Consider the following 25,959-nt stretch of genomic DNA (forward strand, 5'->3'; position numbering starts at 1 on the left):
TTGTAAAAGGTATCAGTGGTACTAAGGGCCTTGTGACCAGAAAGAGTCTCAAAGGGCTGCAGCATGTATTTTGCCACTTTAAGAAACCACTCGCCAAACACAGGTGTACAGCCGCAGCAGCCTGCATGTTGTGGTTCAGATAAAAGTGAAGAGTCCACCTGGCACACATCTGCATACTGACGTCAGTTCCACCCATTTTTTCCGTGCCGTCGAGGCGAATGGGTGAACCGGCAACATTTCACAAGTATACACAGTATGGAATATGCTACTTACCAGTATTCATCTGTTCTTGGCATGTAGAGCTGCAGATCTACACACTTGTGCATAGATCGCCATCTGGTTTTGGGCCCGGATGTTTGCAGTTTGTTTTTCCTCATGGAAAGTCTTTGGAAGTCACGAGTTCGGTGACTCTTCCCTTGGATCGTGTTGTGCATGGGCTTCGGCTCCATCCTCAGATTGTTTTTCGCCAGCAGGGAAAGATGGAGCATAGTAATAACAGTGAAGATGCCCATGTGTGTGTTATCTAAATAAGATAAGCTGGAACAGATACAGGTAGCCGGGGAGGCGGGTGGGCGTGTGTAGATATGCAGCTCTACATGCCAAGAACAGATGCATACTGGTAAGTAGCATATTCCGTTCGAGGCATATGAGCTGCAGATTACACACTTGTGCATAAATTATATAGCAGTACCCACCGTTAGCGGCGACCACCCGTATCTGTTGCAGTGGTTTGAAAAATGTTTTGAGTACAGCCTGGCCCACACTAGCTTGTTGCTTAGTTTGCACATCTACACAATAGTGTTTGATGAAAGTGTGCGGTGTTGACCATGTAGCTGCTTTGCAGATATCATCTAATGGGATGTTCCCTAGAAAAGCCATTGAAGCCCCTATTTTACGTATAGAATGGGCTTTAGGGGGAACGGATAGCGTTCGTTTTGCTTTATGGTAGCAAATTTGAATACATTTGACAATCCACCTAGCTATCCCCGACTTGGAGATGGGGTTGCCCTTGTGTGGTGGAGAGAAAGAGACAAACAGTTGTTTGGTCTTACGGAAAGGTTGTGTTCTCTCGATGTAGTAGAGTAAGGCTCGTTTGACATCTAGTGTGTGAAGAGCTCTTTCTGCAACAGTTTGTAGTTGCGAGAAGAATACTGGTAGTTCTACAGATTGGTTTAGGTGAAAAGGAGAAATGACTTTGGGGAGGAATTTTGGGTTGGTACGGAGAACCACCTTATTATGGTGCATTTGTAGAAAAGGTTCTTGAATAGTAAATGCTTGTATCTCACTGACCCTTCTGAGGGAAGTGATGGCTACAAGATAAGCGGTTTTCCATGTTAAGAATTGAAGTTCACATTTGTGTAGGGGTTCAAAAGGAGGTCCCATTAGTCTGGTGAGAACGATATTTAGATTCCACACAGGTGAGGTTGGCACTCTGGGGGGAATTATTCTTTTAAGGCCTTCCATGAAGGCTTTAATGGCAGGTACTCTAAAGAGTGAGAGATGTTGCCTGTTTTGTAGGTAAGCTGCTATGGGTGTGAGGTGTAGTCGAATGGACATATAGGCTAGATTGCACCTTTGTAGGTGGAGTAAGTACCCTATGATGTGTTGAATGGACACATCTAAGGGATTGATGGTGTTGTTATGACAATAGATAACAAAACGTTTCCACTTGGCGGCGTAGCACGATCTAGTGATAGGGCGCCTAGCTTCTTTGATGACGTTCATACAGTCAGGGGGAAGATTTAGGTACCCGAATTCTAGGATTTCAGGAGCCAGATCGCAAGGTTAAGCTGAGCTGGGTCCGGGTGTCCGATCTCTCCATGGTTCTGGGTTAAGAGGTGTGGAGAGAGGTGTACCACGGTTGTCTGGCCCAAGTTGGCGCTACTAATATTAGTATGAGGGAGTGCTGTTGTAGTTTGCGCACTACTAGTGGAATGAGTGGGAGAGGCCGAATAGCGTATGCAAATCTGCCTGACCAGTTCATCCATATCGCATTGCCTTTGGACAATGGGTGTGGTTATCTGGCGGCGAAGCTTGGGCATTTTTTGTTTTCGTGGGTGGCGAAGAGGTCTATCTGTGGATGCCCCCACATTTGAAAGTATGGGTGAAGAACTTGCGGGTGAAGTTCCCACTCGTGGAGTTGTTGTGTTTGTCTGCTGAGTAGATCTGCTATAGTGTTTTGTACTCCTGGGACATGTTGGGCTAGGAGAAAGATTTTCCGGGGTATGGCCCATCTCCATATGCTCTGTGCTAATTGAGAGAGCTGTGGAGAGTGTGTGCCGCCTTGTTTTTGAATATAATACATTGCTCTCATTAGGACTGCTTTGCCCAAAATTTGTGTCTGAAAGGATTTTAGGGCTAGGAAGATCGCTAGTAACTCCAGATGATTGATATGGAGTAGCTTCTGTTGAGGTGTCCATTTGCCTTGCATGGTGAGATGTAATAGATGAGCTCCCCAGCCGGAGAGCGATGCGTCTGTTGTTAGTACTATCTGGGGAACTGGGTCCAGGAACGATCGACCTTTGGAAAGGTTTGTGGTGGTCCACCACTGCAGAGAGCGATGGGTACGACTGTCTACCAACACCAGATCTGTTAATTGACCCTGGGCCTCGTTCCATTGGTGCGCTAAGCACTCTTGGAGAGGACGCATCTGGAGTCTTGCGTGAGGTACTATGAAGATGCAAGAGGCCATCATCCCTATAAGTTGCATGAACACCCGAGCTGGAAGGGAGTGTTGTGCTATGAATTTTGCGTGTAGAGCCTGAATGCTTGCAATCCTGGCAGGATTGGGGTAGGCGAGCGCTTTTGAGGCGTCCATAGTGGCACCTAGATATTGTTTTATGTGGGATGGTTGGAGATGGGACTTTTCGTGGTTTACCGTGAAGCCCAGCTGATGAAGTAGCTGGATGGTGGTGTGTGTGTGTTGTACACACTGATTGTATGAACTGGCTTTTATCAACCAGTCGTCTAGGTATGGGAAGACATGAATGTGTTGTCTTCGCAGATGTACTGCCACCACTGCTAGGCACTTGGTGAATACCCGTGGTGCGGTTGTGACTCCAAACGGGAGCACTTTGAATTGGTAGTGTTGGCCGTCCACTACAAATCTGAGGTACTTCCTGTGAGCCTTGTGCACTGGAATGTGGAAGTAAGCGTCTTTTAGGTCCAAAGTGGTGAGGAAGTCGTTTTGGGAAAGTAGCGGAAGTACCTGCTGAAGCATCACCATATGAAAGTGGTCTGAGTGTATGTATGTGTTTAGGGGCCGAAGGTCTAGGATGGGCCGTAGAGTCTCGTCCCTTTTTGGTATGAGAAAATACAGGGAGTAGACCCCTATATTTTGTTGGTTGGTCGGAACGTGTTCTATTGCCTCTTTGTCTAGAAGGGAGATTACCTCCTGCTTGAGTAGCCGCAGATGTTCTGGTGACATCGGGCGTTGTCTGGGTGGAATGTTTGGGGGGGGGGGGGGTAGATGTTAGTTCTAGGCAGTAGCCTGACCGAATTATTTGTGTTACCCATTTGTCTGAGGTGATGGTAGTCCAGACCGGAAGGAAATGTTGGAGTCTGCCCCCGACCAGAGTGTGATGGTCTGGGGGAAGTGGAGGGAAGTCATTGGGTAGGCGCGGTGGCAGAGCGGGCGGTGTTTGTTTTGCCTCTGCCTTTGTTATTGTTGCCCCTGTAGCCTCCTCTTTGGTAACCCCTTGTAAAGGTGGACTGAGTAGGGGATTTGTATGAAGTGGAAGCGGTGTCTGAGGAGTAGCCTCTGGATGTGCTCCGAAAGGAAGAGCGGCGAAAGGAGCGTCTGGGAGGGTGAGATTGTAAGGCTCCCATGGATTTTGCCGTGTCAGTGTCCTTTTTCATTTTCTCTAGGGCGTCATCCACTTTGGGGCCAAACAGATGTTCCTGGTCAAAGGGATGGTTGAGGATGGAGGCTTGTACCTCCGGTTTAAAACCGGATATCCTTAGCCAGGCATGGCAACGGAGGAGGACACTAGTATTGATAGCCCTAGAGGCTGTGTCTGCTGCATCTAAGGCACAACGTATGGAGGTATTGGTAATTGTTTTGCCCTCCTGAATTAGCTCATTGGCCCTAGCTTTGTATTTATCAGGGAGATGGTGCATTATGGCTTCTAGCTCGTCATAATGGGCCGTCATACCTCGCTAGTAGTGCTTGTGTATTGGCGATACGCCATATATTGGCCGCTTGAGATGCAGTACGCTTGCCTGATGCGTTCAAGAGTTTAGACTCTTTGTCACCTGACGCCTGGGAGTTGACCCTTTTCCGTGCTGTGGATACCACCAAGGAATCTAGTGGAGCTGGCCCTCTGATGTAGGAGGGGTCTGTTGGGGCGGCTCTATATTTCTTCTCAATGCGCGGGTTAATGACCCTGGCCCTGACAGATACCAGACTCTTCGTGTCCAATCCGGAGCTACAAGAATGACTTGGGCCCGGTCATGCTTTATCTTCTTCAGCACTCTGGGCAGAAGTGGTATAGGCGAAAAGCGTATAAAAGACCGCAATTCCACTCGCGACGAAAAGCGTCGCCGAGCGAGTGCTGCCTTGGAAATTCCAATGTGCAGAACTGCTGACATTGCGTGTTCTCTTCGGTGGTGAACAGAGCTAACCAAGGCTCTCCCCACTGCTGAAAGAGACCTTGCACCACCTCACAGTGAATATGCCATTCGTGATCCATCATGCACCAGTGGCTGAGTTCGCCCACCCTGGCGTTGAAAGAACCTGCCAGGTGTTAAACCACCAGGGACATGCCCTGAATTTCCAGCAACGTCCAAAGACGAAGAGCCTCCTGACATAGGGTCCACGACCCCACCCCGCCCTGTTTGTTCCAGTACCACACGGCGGTGGTGAGGTCTGTAAACACCTGCACTACTCTTCCTTTGACAGAAGGAAGGAATGCCTTCAGTGCAAGACGGATCGCCCGAAGCTCCAGCAAGTTGATGTGGAGCCCGGACTCCGCCCGAGACCAGAGAACTCTGATCCCCGCCTCCCCCATGTGGCCGCCCCATCCCAAAAGCAACGCATCTGTCACCACTGTGAAGTCTGGTTGGGGACGGGAGAGGGATCTGCCGTTGACCCAATCCTGGTTTGTTAGCCACCACTGCAATTGGTGTGCACTGTCCTCTGTGATCTGGACAACATCGGAAATATTCCCCTGATGCTGCGCCTACTGGAACTTCAGGTCCCACTGCAGAGCCCGCATATGCCACCTGGCATGGTCCACCAGCAGGATACAGGAGGCCATGAGGCCTGGCAGCCTCAGGGTCATTCTCACTGAAATCCGGGGTAGAGGTTGAAACCTCAGTATCACAGCCATATCCCTGACTCGCTGCTCAGGAGGATAGGCCCGAAACTGTGCTGTATCTCAAACCGCTCAGATGCAAAGGAGCTTCTTAGAGGGAATCGTGTGTGACTTTGGCGCGTTGATAGTGAACCCCAGCGAATGCTGGAGGTCCACCGTCATCTGGAGGTTGGAAACGCCAGCCTGGGGCAAACTCGCCTTCAACAGCCAGTCATCGAGATAGGAGAAGACTGGAACCCCTGATCTGCGCAGATGAACTGCGGCCACCGCCATCTCTTTCGTGAACACCCGAGGGGCGCTGGTAAGGCCAAAGGGGAGCATGGTAAACTGAAAATGCTCTTGGCCTACCGAGAACCGTAGGTAACACCGGTGGACTGGCAGGACGGGGTGTGAAAATAAGCATCCTGGAAGTCCAACGCTACCATCCAGTCTCCAGGGTCGAGGGCAGACAGGACCTGAGCAAGTGTCAACATTTTGAACTTCTCCTTCCGGAGGAAGCGGTTGACGTCTCTGAGATCAAAGATAGGACGCAGGCCTTTGTCCTTCTTGGGCACCAGGAAGTAGTGGGAATAATAACCATGACTTACTTCTGGCACTGGGACTCGCTTGATGGCTCCCTTGGCCAGAGAGCTGCAACTTCCTGACAGAGAAGGGCCAAGTGATCCTATGACATGCGATGGAGTGTAGGTGGCATGGAGTGAGGGGTAGTCTCGAAGAGGAGGGAGTAGCCCCTTCGGACTATCTGCAAAACCCATCTGTCCGACGTGGTGATGTGTCAGTGGGAGAGGTGATGGTGGAGCCTGCCACCCACTGGCAACTGGTGGCCCTGAAATGCCAGACTAGGAAGGCTTAGAGGCTGCTGCAGAGGGGGCACTGGTGGACTGGCCTTCCCGCTGGCCCCCCAGACCTACGGTGCTGGGTCCCTGCCGCGCAGAGGCTGAGTAGCTTGCGCCGGCCTGTGGCCATGGGTGGAACATGGTAGGGCACCCCTTCCATAGCCACAAAAGGGGCGAAAAGCGGACTGAATGGGGCAAGAGGTGGCAGCGAGGCGCAAGGGTCTAGCCGTAGCCCGAGAGTCCTTGAAGCGCTCGAGCGCATAGTCCGCCTTGTCGCCAAACAGGCGACGGCCATCAAAAGGCATGTCCAAAAGGCAAGTGGACCTCAGCCAGGCCTAGCGTCTCAAGGCTACTGATGTAGAAATCGTTCTACATAGCGAGTAGGTAGTGTCCAGCCCACATCGGATGGTGAACTTCACTGCGTCTCTACCCTCTGCAACCGCACAGGTGAGTACAGTGCGGACTCCTCCGGGCACTGTGGCAGTACTTGTGCAAACTTGTCCCACACAGAGTGGCTATAGCGGCCCAAGAGACTTCCTAAGCTGGTGGAATAAAACATCTTCTTCTCAAGATGATTCACCTCATTGGATTCCCTATCTGGGGAAGCAGTACAGAACGCGCCTTTGGACGTTGAGGCTTGGACCACCAGGCTCTCTGGGGGTAGGTTTTTGGGATAGGGAAATGGGGTCGCCCGGGGCCAGGTGGTTGTGTTGGGCAATCATCCCATCCACAGAAGCCCCTGTGATGGACTTGGACCAGGTACCCAGAAGGATGTCGGTGAGGGTCTCATTGAACGGCAGCCTGTCGCCCTACGCAACACCACAGTGTAGGAGGCTCCCTCCTCCATGGCCACGGTAGGGGGAGAAAGCATGCCAAGGTCTGAGCAGGTATCCAGACGACTGGCTTCCCCCAACTCCTCTCTTCAGTCCGGCTCTTTTAGCTGGTCCGCCAAAGGGTCAACAGACCCCTTCCAGTCCTCCTCACCCTCCTCTGGCTGCCACTCAGGGCTAAAATAAATGCCAGGATAGAACAGTGTTACAAAAGTAAAGGTCGGCGCCGGTATGACTCAATGTTCTGATCGAGGGAGAGGCCGGAGTTGACGGCGGCTGGGGACACAGCCGGCGTCGGAGGCGTTGTCAGTTTAATCGGCGCTGGGGGAGGTGTCGAAAGGTCAACCGGAGTCGATTTGAATCCGGGCCTGGAACCCTGGGGGCCCTACAGCATCAGGGCTGGAGCCAACGGCATCGAAGACCTAGAACCCCCAGCCGAGTCGGCAGGCCCCGAAGGCAAGCCAGCAGAGTCGGGCTGCCCAAAGATGGAGTGGAGGGCTCGTAAAAAGCACGAAGCTCGGCAGGGGAAGCTTCGGCTTCCGGGAAGGGAGGGAAGCTTGGAGCCATCCTGGCAGTCGCCGCGGGCGGAGCCGAAGGACGACGACCTTCTGCGTCCCGCATTGCGTCTGCCAACAGACGGGGAGAAGGCGAAGAGCGACGGTGCTTCTTCGCCTTCTTCTTGTGTTTCGACTTACCCGAAGACTTCGAAGATGAATGATGATAGTGACTCCACGACCAGTCCCACGACCTCCCTCTCGACCGGTACCTCGAGCGGCATGGAGCGGACTACCGGGCCTCCAGAAGCTTTCGGGAACGCTCCCGCAAAGACTGCGGATACATGGCCAGACAGACGGAGCACACTTCGGGTCGTGGTCACGCTTCAGAGGTACACAAGGTGTGGGTCCGTGACCGACATCAATTTGTAATCGGAGTCACAAGGTTTGAAGCCGGTACGTCGATGGGACATCCTGATATGCACCAGAAATCGAACGACTCGAAAAGACTTTGACAAAAGTCGAAAAACCTTTTGTCAAAAAGTGACTAAGGGTACGGCTCTCTCCGGATCTGCACTAGCTGGAGCAAAAAAAAAAAATGATGTCAGTGCACACGGGTGGCGTCTAAGTAGATACGGCGACATTATTCTGACGATCACGACGCCAACAGCGAATGCAGAGAAGACCGACATCACCTACTGACACGCAGAGGTACTGATAAAGAAGAATTCTCCAGATCCAGTCTGACGGCTGGGAGTAATTCTAAGGTGAGGAATCTATAACTAATAGTCTCTTTCAGATTATAGACATTTTCTAGTGACAAGCATCACATAATTTCAAATAACAATGAAATACATGAATTCCATACCAATAATCTTTTCGGTATAAGTAGACAGGAAGTTCTTTCCATTTTAACAATTTATTCTTTATTTTATTGATAAGAGGGATATCATTTAGGGCATAAAGATCGTTAATGGTTTCCGTAACGTATATCTCTAAATATCTCTTAGGCCGTGAGTTAACAAAAAGACTAGGAGCCAGATGTACGACAGGCATAATAGTGCCTCGCAAATTGCGACTCGCAATTTGAGGGGCGCTATTTTGCATGTACAACAGTGTGTTTAACGCTGTTTGCGATTCCCAATGGGTTCGCAAATTGCAAGGCTCAAGAATTTTAATGAGCCTCTCGCAATCTGTGAGCCCATTGGGATGACAGGCTCTCCCAGGGATGGTGGCCTGCTGGGCTCAGCGGATAACCATGTCTGGTACTGCTTTTAAATAAAGCATTTTTTTTTTTTAAATGCAGTCCCTTTTCCTTAAAGGAAAACGGGATGCATTTAAAAACATTTTTTTTTTTAAATGTCGGAAAACATTCATACATGGCTCTGCAGTCGCTATTAGGAAGGGAACGCCCCTTCCTAATAGCAAGTCGCAAATAATTTGCGACTCGCTACATAGGCTTTGTACATGGCCCACAGTGATTCTGCATGCGCAAACGGTTCGCAAACCTGTTTGCACATGCAAAATCACTTCGTACATCTGGCCCTAGATCTGTTAATAGTGACTCAGCTGAGCAATTGCAAAGTATGATTTCCGTCTTAGATTTATTAATTTTATAGCCCCCAAAGGCTTGGAATTCCTGAAACAAATAAAAAAAATTGCAATTGCACTTCCCTTTCAGGCTTTAAAAATAGGGCAATATCATCCGCATACAGTTTGATATTAGTCATGCTGATCATTGGAGATGGTGTGCCACTCAGAGAGCGGATGGCTATAACTAGAGCTTCTATAAAACAGGCAAAGATTAAGGGGTAGAGCGGGCAGCCTAGTCTTGTCCCCCTAACTACTCTACAAGCACCAACCCTCTTGGAATTCACAATTATTTGTGCCATGGCCCCCCTCATAAAATGTTGCAATAACTGTGATCAGTTCGGGGGGGAAAACCAAATTTGGCCAGTGATTAGAATAGGCTTTCCCAGCAGACAAGGTCTAAAGCCTTTTCTGCATCTAAAAGCATTACCTGGGACGGTATTTTATTCTGTTTAAAATAATCCTGCACTTCAATGAGGAAGGTGGTGTTAAAAGATAATTGCTGCCCTGCAACAAAGCTGCATTGATCCTTATGGATTAGAGAACCTGTACAGTTGCTAATTATGTTAGCCAGCAATTTGGCAATAATCTTGCAATCAGAATTCAACAAACTAATGGGTCTATAGAAGTTTATAGCTTCCTTATCTTTATCTTTTCTTAAAAGCTAATGACCACTGCTGTTCTAAAAGAAGGTGGTATTTCCCCGCCTTGCACAATATAATTGGCCAGTAGCACGAGTTCCTTATTCAGACTTACGCTAAACTTTAAAAAAAACTCAATTGGAATCCCATCTTCCCCACAAGGTTTGCCATTGGCCATAGTTCGAACCACTCCTATTTCTTATATTGTCACATCGGCCATTAGACTTGAGGATTGATCAGTAGGTAGATTTGTAATTTGCAATCCACTAAAAAAAGAAACTAGCTTTGTGCTATCCACTTCTTGCCTAACGGAGTAAATAGACTCATAATGCCTGACAAACTCACTTTGTATTATGTTTTCATCTGTAATATGACTCTTAGTGAGTTTATCACTTAGTGCAAGAACTCTGTTCTGAGCTTGTTTATCCTTTGTTTGCCAGGCTAGAAACTTGCCTGTAAACTCGCTCTCTTCATAGACATTCTATAGAAAGGCCGAGTTAGCAGTGTAAACTTTAGAGTAGTAGTAATCTTACATCTCCTGATGAGCCTGTCCCAATGCCTTTTTGTTCCTATTGCTTTTATCCCTCAGGTATCGCTCGTTTGTATGCTTAACCTATGCCTCAAGGTGATTTCTCTTTATCATCTGTGCCTATCTCATGGCAATCTGCTTGGATGATATAACCCCACGAAATACATTCTCCAATGAGGCTGTATCTCTATTAATCTGGAAAAAGACCTCCATCTCTGCATGAATTTTCTCACAACAGACTTCGTCCTCTAGAAGAATTCTATTAAATGTCCATTTCGGGGTATTTGAGTTTCTACCGATACCTCGTAATTCTAGTTTTAACAGTGCATGGTCTTAAAAGCAGTTTTGTATATATACGCAATTAGCCTGTAATAGGTCCCTGGAGAGCAAACAAAATCCAATCTAGCAGCTGAGTTGTATTTTGCTGAATAACATGATTATTATTTTCTTTCTGGACATCTCAACCGCCAGGAATCTATCAGATTTAAATTTGTCTCACAACCAATGATCCTTCTGATTTTTTTCCTCTGTGAGCGGCAGTGCAAGGTCTCTGTGCACCGCAGCCAAGGCTATGTGCGCCAGGAAGCCGACCGTGCATGTGAGTGCAGTGACAAATATCTAGTGGAGAATGTGTGAGTATTCATGTTAATCGCAGCGCCAGTCATCTGCTGCAATTAACATGAATACTTTCTCAGAGGCACACAATGTGCCCAGCACAGGGCCGGCTTTAGAGCTGGTGGCAGCCTGTGCGACAATGTTTGTAGGCGCCCATCAATGACCACCTCTGCCAGTGATTCCCTCACTATTACCCTTCAACAGTGCCCCTCAAGTCTCGATTACCACACTCTCGGAGACGCATTTAATTTATTTTATAGCGCCACTCATACAAGTGTAGGGTGTACTTTACATTGCACACACATTAAAGAGACAATCAATCATAGGTATGAAATCAGTCTATAAGAAATGTTACATATGACAGAGGACTGCAAGGTGTAGGAGTGACGTCATTCATACTGGTAGACAGTATAGTTTAGGAGTGTTTTGTCTGGAGAAGCACAAACTCGGATTTTAAAATATAACACCATGGTTTGGGTTTCTCTTTACTAAGAATCGTTTGTACCCAAATGAACCATTTTTGCAACATTAGGTAAATGAATGGCTGAGGAAAAAATCATAACCCTCTAATCTATACCTTGTAGTAGTCATGAAGTTAGGCTGGTGGCTAACAACATAACTCCTAGTGATGATGGCTTTCCAACTGGGTATTACTCAACATTTAGATTATCCTTCCATTTTGGCCAAAGCAAACTGTGGCATTTTACATGGAGGGAGCAAATATCAGTCCATGTGACTAGCAATAATTTCTGTAATTCTAAAAAGGACTAAGCACATTTTGGACTCTGAACATGAGGCCAGTTTGACTCTTAAATTAAGATATAGAGCTACATGGCACATCTTGCTGTGAGGCTGTAAACAATGAAATCCAAAAGGATCCACCCCTTTGAAGTCATATTTCTTTAAAAGGAGATATATTTTGTTTTAATTCTTAGAGCTCTTTTGATCTGTTAAACCTCAATAAATCAAGTGCTATCTTTGACAAAGGTTTCCGATTGCAGTTTAGCATCATCACCGTGTATATGCCTTAAAAAATACTGGAGTGCATGTTGCAAGTACAGGGCCTAGGATGCAGTTTAACATGAACAGGTAAAATAGTGCAGATCCAGACTATAGAAACAATAATCATTTGGTGATATTTTTCAAGTAGGAGTTGTTTTCAAGCACAGAACAGAGTGGGCCAGATTGTGTGCTGCGCTCAATTGCCACAAAAAATGCAGCAAGTCAACAAGCACACATGTGCTTTCAGAATCCCTTGAAAGCACACGTCAAGCTTTTAAACTTGCTGCCTTTCATTTGTTAAAAGGGCGCAGTTGCGGGACAGATTGTATGCCTTTGTTAAAGTAATCATGTTAATTGCAGCACATGATGGGCGCTGTGATTAACAGCAATACTTTCATAATGGCATACAATCTGTCCCGCAACCACGCCCTTTTAACAAAAGAAATGCAGCAAGTGCAGGGAGGCACTTGCTGCTGAACTCACCTGTGTGCGCTTCAAACAGCACACTGCACGCTCGAGGTGAGATAGGTGCGTGCTCAGACGCACAGCTTACTGGGAACAGTGCTTACGACCCTTTAACACTTCTCCTATCCGGGGTTATTTTTGTTTTCTTGACCCTGACGAAGAATTTAAACCTGGATTCTGTAAATAATTAAAATCTCTGCCCGAAATGATCAAGCCAGGTATTAGCAGCAATGCTTGGCGAAGATCCGTCAGAGGGGCGGGATTATCCTCTATTGGGGCGTAGATCGTTGCAATTTGTGATTCCTTAAATGCTTATGCAAAGTTAAGGAATCGCAAAATTAGCGATTCCTTAATAATGCGATGCGAAAATGGCTCTTACATCGTGTTTTGCGATTTTGTATTCACAAACGCTGTTTTTTTACGAATCGCAGCGTTTGCGAATATAAAATCGTTTGATACATATGCCCCTTAGTGTTTTATAGACACCAAACTTGACCCGTTAGGGTATCAGAGCGCTTTACAGGATTAACAAGTTATATACAAAAGACTTAGGAGGGGGTTGGAAACATTTGGGATAAAAAAAGGTACATACATTTTATAAGAGCGAGAGGTCCAAGAGCCTAAGTGTGAGAAGCCCGGAGGTGCCGGGTGGATAGCATCCTGTTAACCCAAGGGGTCGCAGTAGTAGGATATAAAACAAAGTCGCTGAGGTGAATGCAATGCATGAATTAGGAAGGTTTTGGCCTCCTTTTTAAAGTGTGCCAGAGTACGGAATTTGTCTATTGGCGGGCGGGAGTGAGTTCCATATTCTTAGTGCGGCCCCACAGAAAGCCCGATTGTACGTTTTTTTCTTTTGCAAGCGCGGAGGCTGGAGCAAGAGATCTCTGGCGGACCGGGAGTTTCTGACTCCTCTGGATCCCACGAGTTTCAGGGCGAGAAATGCAGGGGATTTAGTGTATAGAGCTTTGTGAGTGATACAAGCCAGTTTAAGTTGGATTCTGGCCTCAAGAGGAAGCCAGTTCAGAGCTTTCAGGTGTGGTGAGATGTGGTCGAATTTCTTTGAACCGGTTAGGAGTCTGGAGGCAGTGTTGAGGCAGGCTTTTAAGGGGGCCAGGGAGATCTCGGGTAGACCAGCGAGGGTAGAGCATCCATATTCGAGTCTGGAGATGACTAGTGCCTGGACTGCCATATTTAGGTCCGGAGTGTCGAGGAAAGGTTTCAGTTTTCTTAGATAGCTTAGGTAAAATTTGGCGGTTTTGACCATTGATGTGGTCACGCATATTCAAGCTGCAGTCTAGGGTTATTCCAAGGGCTTTGGCAGAGTCCACTATGGTCAGTGGGCAGTTTAAAGCTGTGATCGCCTTAGTCCATTCCTGAATGTCAGAGTTGGTTTTGGGTGGGGAGATTAGAAGAAATTCTGGTTTTTTTTGCGTTACGTTTGAGCTGGTCAGAGGTGAACCATTGGACAGTCAGCTTCAGGGCCTCATTCAGGGAAAGAATCTCCTTAGAAGAGATTTTGATGTAGATCTGGGTGTCGTCAGCATACATGTGGAAGGAGATATTGGCGGTGCGTAGTACTTCTGCTAGCGGTTCGAGGTAAAGATTGAAGAGGGTAGGGGACAGGGTTGATCCTTGGGGGACTCCGACCATGATCAGAGAGGGAGCGGACAAGTTACAGTTGATTAGGAATCTCTGAGAGCGGTTCTAGAGGAAGGACCTAAACCAGTGGTTCCCAAACTCTTGACTCCTGAGGACCCCCACTGAATCACTTCTGGAGTCCGGGGACCACCAAGCAATTTTTACAATTTAAATTTTAAAAAATTAAAACAATAATTCGCAGAAAATACACAAACAAGTACACACCAAACAAATACTTGCATTACTAAAGCTTTTATTATTTTATCTTGGAAAATATGCAAAAATTAAAACATTTACACGCATTGATTGCATAATGTGCCATGAAGAAGCCATTTTAAAATCAATGCAATAATTTGGAGTGGACTACACTTGCAGCCACACTTTTCATGAAACCAACCCTGACGGCGGGAATAAACCATAATGTCACTGCTACTAGCACACAAGCTGATCACTCGTCACACACGAGAAGAATTATAGAAAGGCTGCTGCTAAATCATAGCTGCCAAGGTTTCAGATTGCGGTGTGTGATATTGTCATAAATACAGTGTAATTATGAGTGACATTTCAGTGACTATGAGTGACACTTGCTCACAAGCAAAATAAAGCAATGAAGATGAGGGAAACAAATACCAGAAAATACACCAATTTGAGCAACAAGACAGGCTAAGTTAACTGCTTCAAAGCATAAGAAACATCATTTATCAGACCACATTAATTCCCAACTTTTTTTCTGTTTACGTTTTACTTTTCCAGCCAGAATAGCGTTTTAACCAAATGCATATTCCATTTTCGTGCTAGCAGCTAGTCATTTCACTTGTAACACTAAAACACTGAGCTGCCCTGCGCCTGCAGATTTACTGTGTTTGAAATATTCAGATCATGATAATATCACTCTTAACATTCTACAAAAGGAGTGCGCGCATATGCCAACATTAAAGTAAACAGATGAGAGCAGCAGCACAATAGCAGTCTGTACACATTGCACAGACACTGACTGAGGAGCAAGCAGACAAGTCATGAAGTGCAAATAGGTACAAGTTACCAGGCACACGCAAATGCTCACCAAACCCAGACTGAGTGATCAGAAGCTAGAAACAGAACCCTCTCAAACAGATCTAATGACAGAGGGCAGAATCCGCCAGCAGCTTGACCTGCAGGAACGTCTGAGAGGCCTTTTTTCCAAATCTGTCCTGAATAAAACCTTATTTGCTACTATCCTCAATCTGAGACGAAATTTAAATCAAGCAAGAAAAATGGGGCACGATAAATAGCATCTGTTTTGAGTTTTTGGAGACTAACATGCAGACGGTGGTACTTTGGTACTATAAATAGCACACTTTTCCCTTGTAAGTTTACGGCAGGTTTGACCGTCCTAAATTTTAAGAAGGGTGCAATATTTAACATACCTGGTAATTACATACGCAGTGAATACCACCCAATCACTGCGCAAACAGGGCTTACCCAGAGGTGGGACAATTCCAACCAAATTGTAATGTATTTAGTAAGTACCAGAGGTGCAACTAGAGCCAAATTTCGTGGGGGGCAGGGGGCTAAGAAAACATTTCGGGGGGGGGTGCTGAATGTTAAGCAAAAGGCAGAGTGGAGCTGCAGGGTCTATTAGAAGGGGTGAAACAACAGTAAGGCCTCATTAACGTGCAAATAGGCTTTTAAAGACCTGTGAAGTGCTCGGGTGCGGTCGCATCCCGGGCTGACACACACACGACATACGCAGAGTGGAGCTGATTTGGGGGGTGGCTGAATCTAGTTTAAGCAAAAGGCAGAGTGGAGCTGCAGGGGCCGGGTTTAGTGCTGGTGGCGCCCTGTGCGACAATGTTTGTTGACGCCCCCCCCAATGACCACCTCCACCACGGATTCTCTCACTAGCACCCTTTAACAGTGACCAAGTCTCCATAACCACACTCTCTCAGATGCATTGAATTAATACCAGTGTAGGCCTGGGTGTCCGAGCACTTTGCATCACACACACATTACACAGAGACAATCAATCGTACGTGTGTAAATCAGTGTATAGGAAATATTACGTCATAAGCCAAAGGACTTAGGAGTCACATGTCATCCATACTGGTAGGCAGTATAGTTTAAGAGTGCTTGGTGTGGAGAAGCCCAAACTCAGAGTCGAAAAAGAAACAGCATAGTTGGGAGTTTTCTTTAATAATAAGAATCCATTTCTAGCCAAATTAACCCTTTTTGCAACATTAATCAATGCTCTAATATTGTATACTTTGCAGTGTGTATGCAGTGCAGGATGAAAGTTAATAGCTCACTATTCTATATTAGGAATTTAAGTTATAAATTGCAAGTAACAAAAGGATGTCTCTTTTGAAAGCAGTAATATTTGATCTGTTTATCATACCCACGCTGTAATCTACTTGGCACACGTTCTTTGCAGCAGGCATATTAACCCTCTGCACTAACTACACAGAAGTCAAAACCTCAACGATACAAAATGCTGATCTCTCTCCAGGAAGATAATTAATCACACGAGTTATCTTGACATTTATGTGAGGCCTGGTAATTGCCGGCGGAAAGAAACGCTGCAGCAGGTCCTTCTAATCTAAGCATAATAAACTTTCAAACACGGACCCAGGAAGCCAGCGGCCGTTGCGGTGGCACCGGTCGCCCCGCCCTAAAGCCGGCCCTGGAGCTGCGGGGCTCTTAGAAGGGGTGAAACAACAGTAAGGCCTCATTAACGTTCAAATGGGCTTTTAAATAGCTGTGAAGTGCTCGGGTGAAGTCTCGCTGAGGGCCGACACACACAACGTGAGTCCAATGGGTGTTGCGCGACTGGTACACCCGGCCTTAATACACACGGCGTCCCCTGGTTTTGCCAACAGCGGTAAATGTAACATTTTTGAAAATTAATTATTAAGAAATAAACAAACACTCACTCACTCACGTGCTCTACTGGTGGTCCGAGGTGCCGGAATGCAGGTATTTAGCGAGCCGAAAGCGGAGACAGGGCATTGGGCGGCAAAATGTTCCGGGGCTGGCTGCAGACGCGAGGGAAGACGCACTGCCGTGGGAGCGTGCGCGGCTATAAAATAATAAGCCAATCACCCTTCAGCTTCCCCGGCCTAAGCTGAAATGGTGATTGGCCCGATTTTTTTTGGTCCCGCCGCCCCTGCGCTGTCATTCACAGTGCTTGTATGCTTGTATGCTTAGATGCTTAATATTTAAAAATAGTTGACTCGAAGGAACTTGAGCCCGCGGACCCCCTGGGAATGTGTCACGGACCCCTGGGGGTCCGCGGACCACAGTTTGGGAAACGCTGGTCTAGAACAATGAGTTGTGACGGCAGCATACCATGTTTTGTGAAGCCATACCCCAGACCTTTTTAGGGCTCGCCTGAGAAGGCGCGCATGCATGCTCTGCGAGGTTTCTAGTAAGGACTTTTAACTCGGAGCACACGCTTGTGCGTGTGCTTTTTTTTTGTTCACACGCTATTGGCCTTTGCGTGCGTCTTTCTAAGAAAGACAGCATGCAATTGGCTAAAGGCGGGTGCATGTCCCGCCTTCTCTCTCCCCTGGCCTAGGGAGCGGGCAGCAGTGCGGCCGGGTGCCAGCTGCATACCTCGCATTCCTTGCAGTGCATGTGCACCGCGCTTGTTCCTGTCTGCTCTGCCAAGCCCCTAACACACTTTGCTTGGCTTCTTGACTTTCTTTTTTCTGGCCTCCCCCAGGCCCTCCCATGATCTTCGTGGCAAGTTTTTCCCCACTGCGGCACATCCGTGAATCTTCTGGCACCAGTGCCCTCAGTAGGTTAATTCTCCGGCCCCTTGTGGCCCCGGCACGGGCTGGTCTTCCTTCGTGATAAAATGAGGCGCTTAGTCATGGCCAGCAGCGTTGCTGGGTAGTGTTGACAGCTGCGGACTGTTTATTAGTCATTATTGCTTCTGACTCCTCTGTACGTGGAAATTCAGATCTAGAGAAAATCAGCAAGGAGTTTGCAAAATGTGCATGGAACTAGAAAATATGTTCTTCGAAGTAATGCTAGGGACATATTTGACAGTTCTTACTGCTTGCGACTGAACCCCCGCCCTCATCACCACCTCTAGCCCTTTATCAAACTTCTCATTTCCTTTGTCTTTCTGTATCACCTGCCCCGTTTCTCCAATCCTCTGCTCCCCTCATTTCGCTCACTCATCCTGCTCTTAGTTCACTTTGTTTCCGTCACTCCTCATTGTTCTATAGTACCCACTCCCCGCTTCTGCACCCAACACAACTCAAGCCATGTAACGCCTTACTCCGTCCCCCCCCCCTCATCGCCACCGCCTTTCATTCATCAAATCAAACCCCGACTTTCCTCCAATCACACCCCAACTTTCCTCCTGTCACACCCTCCTTTGCTGCGCTTGTGACCCACAAGCCCCGCCCACCCACTCCATCACTACTACAAGATCAGCACATCTGGCCTCCGCTCTGGGAGGGGAAGCTTATTCAGTCCAAGGCTAGAGTGACTGGTGGCAAATCCGGTCTCCTTCCAGACAGAATTCCTCACGAGGCTGCCGCATCTGAACACCATTTGTCCACCATTCGCTGAACAATTTACAACAAGCATTTGCAATGCAATAGGTCTCACATTTACACTAGTTTAAGCTATTGGCATTGTAAATGACAATGCCTTTTATTTATGTTTTGAAAACAAAAATAAAAGGCATTGTCATTTGCAATGTCAATAAATGCTTAAATGCGAGCCCTTTTGCATTGCAAATGCTTGTTTTCTATGTCACTGGATAGGAGGGATACTTGGGGGCGGCTTCTCCATTATTGCGGAGGAGCATCACCCCCAAGCAGAAAGCTAGCAGAGGCAAAGGACATAAAATTATAATAAAACATTTTTATTATCATTGTATTTTCCGTCCTGCAGGCTGCCAGCTGACCTAGTGATGTGATGATGCTGCAGCAAGCACCAGGGAGGAAGGTGCAGTGGTGAGCACGGCTAAGTGGGCATGCACACTTAGCCTTTCTCCAACTCTAGGTGCGTTGCACAGCCGGGTGGAGAGGCAACACAGGCTCTCAGTATCTGTCTGAGCGCCGAATCACGGCGCTCACACCAATCCCAGCGAGGCTCATGCTGGGAATAGTATTCCCAGTATGAGAGCATGCCTGGGATTTGCAGCTGGGAACCTGCGCAGTGTTCATCAGTTCCTGGAAGGAGGCGAGGATCGGGAGGATGGGGGCGGCCGTCGGAGCAGGTAAGTGTTATTTTATGTGTTAATAATTCTGTCTTTTTTGTGTTCCCTCTCCCCCCGCCCCACCACTTCACAATACAAGCGGCCATGACTGGGCCTACTTAGTCACCAGTGTAAAATTCCACTTCTGTTTGCTTACCCAGGTGTATGTAGTATGAATATTTATATGTAACCTGTGTGGTACATGCATTACGGGTATGAGCGAGCCAAAGCAATTGAGGCATGTTTGAGCCAGGGATGGAGGTGAGGTTATTTTCAGAGAGAGTAGAGGTGTAATGCTGGGATTTCTGAAGTTGGAGAGAGGAGGCCTAGCCAGTAAAGTGAAGGGGAAGAAACATGACAAAATGTAATAAGGATTTTTTGCTGAGCTAGGAGATGCTGAGTAGTCTTCTTGGACACTTAAGTTTGGTGGATGGTAGGGGTGAAGGGTGAGACTGCAGGCTGTTGTACAAAGTGAAGGGCCCTTTGTTGAGCCCGCTGTTTTGTCTATCTCTGATCACACTTTTCAACTATCTGATGACAGCCGTGTACAGAAACCTCACTGCTCTTCGTTCCTCTGTTGTTGGTGCTCCAGGCTGAATAAAACGCTGCTGTGAAGCATCACTCTACACAAAGGCTGTGTCTGGAATGCAGCTTAGAAAGGACATTGGAAAGGAGGACCACTCCAAGCCAGTGTTGAAAGTACGATCGATACACATTCCTGTCTGCTTTGACTGTATATTAGTGGGTACCCACTGCTCCTCTGGGTCCAGTCCCAAGTTATCTATGGCCTAATAATGAATTGCTCCTCAAGGTACTCCGAGGACTGCTGTGCAACCCGACCTGGTGTTTGTCTGGCAGACAGCTTGCCAGAGGTTTTGAGACATCACTTGAGTTTACCCTTTGCTGGTTGAGTTCTTTATCTGACCCGAAACACTTAGAAGCTAGTCTGCCACGTGTGAGGGAAGTAACCTGCCAACTATGCAGGAGTAGTCACTGTCGAGGATGAGTAAGTTGCAGCACAACCCTAATGCTAGTGGGGTCCGCCAGAAGAGGATGATGTAGGAGATTGATCTGTGTGCCCTGGTGCTGACAGACCCTTCTCCACCGGGGGTCCTGGTGGCACCCGTGATGACAGGACCCGAAGATTGCCAAAGCTCACTCTGGGCTGGAATCCGAGTTGGCAAGGTCTGTACCATCGCCATGCTAGGAGACATCTCAGATTGAACCCAGTCTCCTTGCCTGAGAGAAGTGAGGCTGATGAGTGATCTTGTTTTCCAGCTGAGACTGGCCTGCGTATGGCTGCACCACCCTTGAAGGCAGCCAGTGCGTGGCTGCAACACTAGGATGAAATTGGCCCGAGCCAAGCTGCGCCAACGCTAGAGCACCTTCCCATCTGTTTTGTGTGTGACCTAGTCTTCTGCTGGGTTCTGTCATCCCTGCCTGTGAGATCGCAGCCTACTGCCATGGGCTATATGAAGCAGCAATCTCGCCAAACACATATCAGTTACAGAAGAGGCCTTTTCAGATCTGCCAGCTCACGTGCTTTCCTGTAAGTGGGAGAGATGTCACACAGAGACGAAGCTCGGCAGCTTTCATGATGCACCACAACCACCACAGACTCAACTTCAGCTGTTGAGAGCTGTATATGTAAACTGTGAAAGATTAACCATATATTGCGTCTCCGTATGTAGTAGTTAATTTTATTGTGCATTAAAGTAATTTTTCATTAGTTATTGCGTTACTGTGCGTTTGTTGGATCCTGAGATCGTGCACGTATACTTTGCAGTGTGTATGCAGTGCAGGATGAAAGTTAATAGCTCACTATTCTATATTAGGAATTTAAGTTATAAATTGCAAGTAACAAAAGGATGTCTCTTTTGAAAGCAGTAATATTTGATCTGTTTATCATACCCACGCTGTAATCTACTTGGCACACGTTCTTTGCAGCAGGCATATTAACCCTCTGCACTAACTACACAGAAGTCAAAACCTCAACGATACAAAATGCTGATCTCTCTCCAGGAAGATAATTAATCACACGAGTTATCTTGACATTTATGTGAGGCCTGGTAATTGCCGGCGGAAAGAAACGCTGCAGCAGGTCCTTCTAATCTAAGCATAATAAACTTTCAAACACGGACCCAGGAAGCCAGCGGCCGTTGCGGTGGCACCGGTCGCCCCGCCCTAAAGCCGGCCCTGGAGCTGCGGGGCTCTTAGAAGGGGTGAAACAACAGTAAGGCCTCATTAACGTTCAAATGGGCTTTTAAATAGCTGTGAAGTGCTCGGGTGAAGTCTCGCTGAGGGCCGACACACACAACGTGAGTCCAATGGGTGTTGCGCGACTGGTACACCCGGCCTTAATACACACGGCGTCCCCTGGTTTTGCCAACAGCGGTAAATGTAACATTTTTGAAAATTAATTATTAAGAAATAAACAAACACTCACTCACTCACGTGCTCTACTGGTGGTCCGAGGTGCCGGAATGCAGGTATTTAGCGAGCCGAAAGCGGAGACAGGGCATTGGGCGGCAAAATGTTCCGGGGCTGGCTGCAGACGCGAGGGAAGACGCACTGCCGTGGGAGCGTGCGCGGCTATAAAATAATAAGCCAATCACCCTTCAGCTTCCCCGGCCTAAGCTGAAATGGTGATTGGCCCGATTTTTTTTGGTCCCGCCGCCCCTGCGCTGTCATTCACAGTGCTTGTATGCTTGTATGCTTAGATGCTTAATATTTAAAAATAGTTGACTCGAAGGAACTTGAGCCCGCGGACCCCCTGGGAATGTGTCACGGACCCCTGGGGGTCCGCGGACCACAGTTTGGGAAACGCTGACCTAAACCATTTGAGAATGGGGTCATCCAGTCCCAACTTGAGTTTGAGGCGTTCAAGGAGTTTTTCGTGGTTGACTGTATCAAAAGACAAGGATAGATCTAAGAGGATTATGTGACAGGTTTTGCCTTGGTCAAGGGCTTGGAGGGCATCATCCACGAGGTGGAGAATGGTGGTTTCAGTGCTGTGCCCAGGCCTGAACCCGGATTGGAAGTCGTCTAGCAGGTGGAAGTTGGTGATGTGTTGGCTCAACTGCTGTTGCACACATTTCTCCAGAACTTTAGCTAGGAGTGAGATATTGGATATAGGTCTAAAGTTGTTAGGGGAAGCAGGATTCAGCGTAGGTTTTCTTAAGATGGGGATTACTTGACCGGCTTTTAGAGAGTCAGGTATCGACCCCTGTAGAAGGGAGGCGTTGATTATTGCAGTCCAACTAGGAATGATAGTTTGTGAGGTGGCGGCTAAGCAGTTGGAGGGGAGTGGGTCATTAAAGTGGTTGTTTGGGTTTAAGGGGGATAGAATCATAGAGACTTTGAAGTTGGACCAGTGCGCTTGGTTTTGGGCGATATGTTGGGGAGCAGTGCGGAGAGATGAGGCAGTTCCGGAGGGGATTGGGAGTAAGTAGCGGATCTAAGTTTGTTTCCTAGGGCAGTAATTTTGTCATAGAAGAAGGAGGAAAATTCCTGGCATGTTATTAGAGATTTAGGGGTTTCTTTGGAGATTTTAGCCAGTTTGTTAGATTGGTGTTTGACCGTTTGGAAGAGCTTGCAAGGTCTATTCTTGCCGTTCCCCAAATCTGATCTGAAGAATTAATTTTTTGAATTGAGGATATTCCTATTATAGGCTTTTCTGGTATGGCGGAGAAGTTTTAAATGGGAGGCTGAAGGGTGCTGTCTCCAGTTTCTTTCTGTCTGCCAGAGGGTTCTCCTTTCATTGTTGAGGGATCCGTTGAACCAGGGGTTTCTGTCTTTGATTTGGGTTCTTTTTAGCTTTAGCGAAGCAAGATGATCAAGAATGTTAGATATAGTCGTGGTATAGTGTTATGTGAGGTTGTTGACCGTTGTGATATAAAGGGGTGGGGGGTAGGTCAATCTTGCAGCGTGCAGCTAGTTTCCCGAGATCAAGGTTCTTAGTGTCTCTACCCAAAGTTTGTGAATCAGAGGTTGCCGTGCCCTTGTCTTGTGGGCGTCAGGTAAATGGAAGGTAATAGCGTGGTGATCAGACCAGTCGCAAGGGTCTATAGAGATAAGCTTGACCACTGATTCCTTAGCAATGATCCAATCTAGAGTGGCGCCTTTCGAGTGTGTTGGGTGTGTGCAGGCTTGGGTAAGGGAGAAGTCGGCCAGTAAGTCTTTGATGGCGTTGAACTGAGGGTCCTTGAGGTCGTTCCAGTGCAGATTGAAGTCACCAAGGAAAATGTCTTTAGAATTGGAGAAAACCTTGGCTGTATTGATTTCCATGAGGTGGTCAGTGAAGGTGTCATTTATGCCTGGGGGGTGGTCAAATATGTGCAGTCTGCACAGTAGTGGCGTTGCTGCATATGAGAGTGAGAGGTATTCGCAGGAGTCTGTGGGATCTGCCAGAAGTTCAGTTACGAGGAGGTTAAAGCGGTAGATGCAGGCAATGCCTCCCCCTTTTTTATTTGATTGCCTGTCCAGCCTTGCGATATTATAGTCAGGAGGAACTTAGAGGTCTAGGCAGGGAGTTGAGTATTCATTGAGCCAAGATTCGGTCAGGATTGCGAAGTCAGATTTTTGGCTCCGGATGTGATCTGCGACATCAACGGCATGCTTTACTGTTGAGCGGCAGTTAATTAAGAGGCCGGACAGAGGGGGACGGAGTGTGTGTCGTGAGTTGGGGCGGAAATGGGTACTTGCGCTAGGTTGTTATTAGTAACTCCTCTGTTGCGGAAAGTAGCTGATCTGTTAGGATTGATTGCAACCGTATGGATAGCGTGTTTGTCACTTAAGTCCAGTGGACTTGGGGTTTCAGGGGCAGATTTGTAGGTAAGGAGGAGGGCTAGAATTTCCTCCTCTGAGAGGTGGCAGGGCTGCTTGCTAGGGAGAATGTGTCTCAGAGATAGCCGTAACGGGTGATGGGAGGGGCTCGGTGAGAGGGGGAGGGGAGTAGAGGTCTGCTGGAGCTTGAAGTTCGAGAATGAGAGTTCGGTGAGGTGAAGGATGCTCTGAGTTAGTTTGGCTGCTCTGTGGTGCAGAGTTTCAATATCCATAAATGAGGGAAGAGCTTGCGGGAAGGAGGTCAATGGTTAGGGAACGGTTCTGTTGGCATGCACTGGTAGCATGGTAGTGGGGCTAGGTTGCCCTGTGTCATAAATCCTTAGAGGAGTGGTTTGTGTTGTTATCTGAAAACCTGCACTGCAGTTGATTGATTTTAGTGGACACCAACAGTGAAAATTATTTTTAAAAAAATATTATTAAAAAAAGAACCAGAATGTAACATCATGAAAATTAAACCTTGCTCTATTAGACGTTTTGATGAAGGCATCTTTAACAAAGCATCAGAAACGGAATTTTAAACAGTTTTTACCTTTGTGGTTAAAGATTCCTTCCATCTCCATGCTACTTCTGGAGTGAGCAATACAGAGAGAGCTACAGGGAACCATTCCTTCTCCTGCTGGCGATCTATCTGTGGTTCGAACTAGGCACCAGTCAGGCTTATCAGGTGGCCTTTCAAGAACTTCCACAGTCTGACCACGACGGATGGTTAATTCATTGTTACTGCATGCCGTAAAATCATGGATAACCACAGTCAGCTCACACCCACCAGATAACTAGGGAAAAAAAATCAACAAGTTCTGAATCCATACACATAGATTTTAGCGCCAGGACACACTGTTGAGTAACAGTGCGCTCTACATATACCTACACATAAAGTGTAAGGAATATGCTACTTACCAGTATGCATCTGTTCTTGGCATGTAGAGCTGCAGAGTTGTACACTTAGCATAGGTCGCCATCTGGTGTTGGGCCCGGATGTTTGCAGTTTGTTTTTCTTCTTGGACAGTCTTTGGAAGTCACGAGTTTGGTGACTCCTCCTTCGGTCCGTACTGCGCATGGGCTTCGGCTCCATCCTCAGATTGTTTTTCGCCAACAGGGAAATGATGGAGCGTAGTAATAACAGTGAGAAACCCATGTGTTGTATCTAAATAAGATGTACTGGAACGGATACAGGTAGCCGGGGAGGCGGGTGGGCGTGTACAACTCTGCAGCTCTACATGCCAAGAACAGATGCATACTGGTAAGTAGCATATTCCGTTCGAGGCATATGAGCTGCAGATTGTACACTTAGCATAGATTATATAGCAGTACCCAACCTTAGCGGCGACCACCGGTATCCGTTGCAGCTGTTTGAAAAAGTGTCTTTAGTACAGCCTGGCCCACCCTAGCTTGCTGCTTGGAATGCACATCTACACAGTAGTGTTTTGTGAAGGTGTGCGGTGTAGACCATGTGGCTGCCTTGCAGATGTCATCTAAGGGTATATTCCCTAGAAAAGCCATAGAAGCCCCTAACTTTCTTGTAGAGTGGGCTTTAGGGGGAACAGATAATGTTCTCTTTGCCTTTTGATAGCAAATTTGTATGCATTTTACAATCCACCTAGCTATCCCTGATTTTGAAATGGGGTTGCCTTTATGTGGTGGAGAGAAGGAAACGAACAATTGTTTAGTCTTCCTGAAGGGTTGCGTTCTTTGTATGTAGTATAGTAACGCCCTTTTTACATCAAGTGTGTGTAAGGCCCTTTCTGCAACAGATTGGGGTTGCGAAAAGAAGACAGGTAATTCCACTGATTGATTGAGGTGGAAGGGGGAAATGACTTTGGGCAGAAACTTCGGATTTGTGCGAAGTATGACCTTGCTGTGATGCATTTGTATGTAGGGTTCCTGTATGGTGAACGCTTGTATTTCACCAACCCTTCTAAGGGAAGTGATAGCTACAAGGAAAGCTGTTTTCCAGGTGAGAAACTG

At 47.3% G+C, this 25,959-nt stretch overlaps 1 protein-coding gene across 2 annotated transcripts in view; it reads right to left on the reverse strand.

Annotated features, from left to right (window-relative positions):
- The window catches only part of TRIO (trio Rho guanine nucleotide exchange factor), a 4,621,980-nt gene that overhangs the window by 1,933,616 nt on the left and 2,662,405 nt on the right, over positions 1 to 25,959 (reverse strand). For both annotated transcript variants that reach the window (XM_085606120.1, XM_085606121.1), the window contains exon 34: positions 24,524 to 24,767. In XM_085606120.1, the coding sequence (XP_085462246.1) occupies positions 24,524 to 24,767 (244 nt within the window). The remainder of the gene's footprint in view (positions 1 to 24,523; positions 24,768 to 25,959) is intronic.

Source organism: Triturus cristatus, chromosome 5_1 (assembly GCF_964204655.1).
Source record: "Triturus cristatus chromosome 5_1, aTriCri1.1, whole genome shotgun sequence".
In the NCBI taxonomy this organism is placed as follows: Eukaryota; Metazoa; Chordata; class Amphibia; order Caudata; family Salamandridae; genus Triturus; species Triturus cristatus.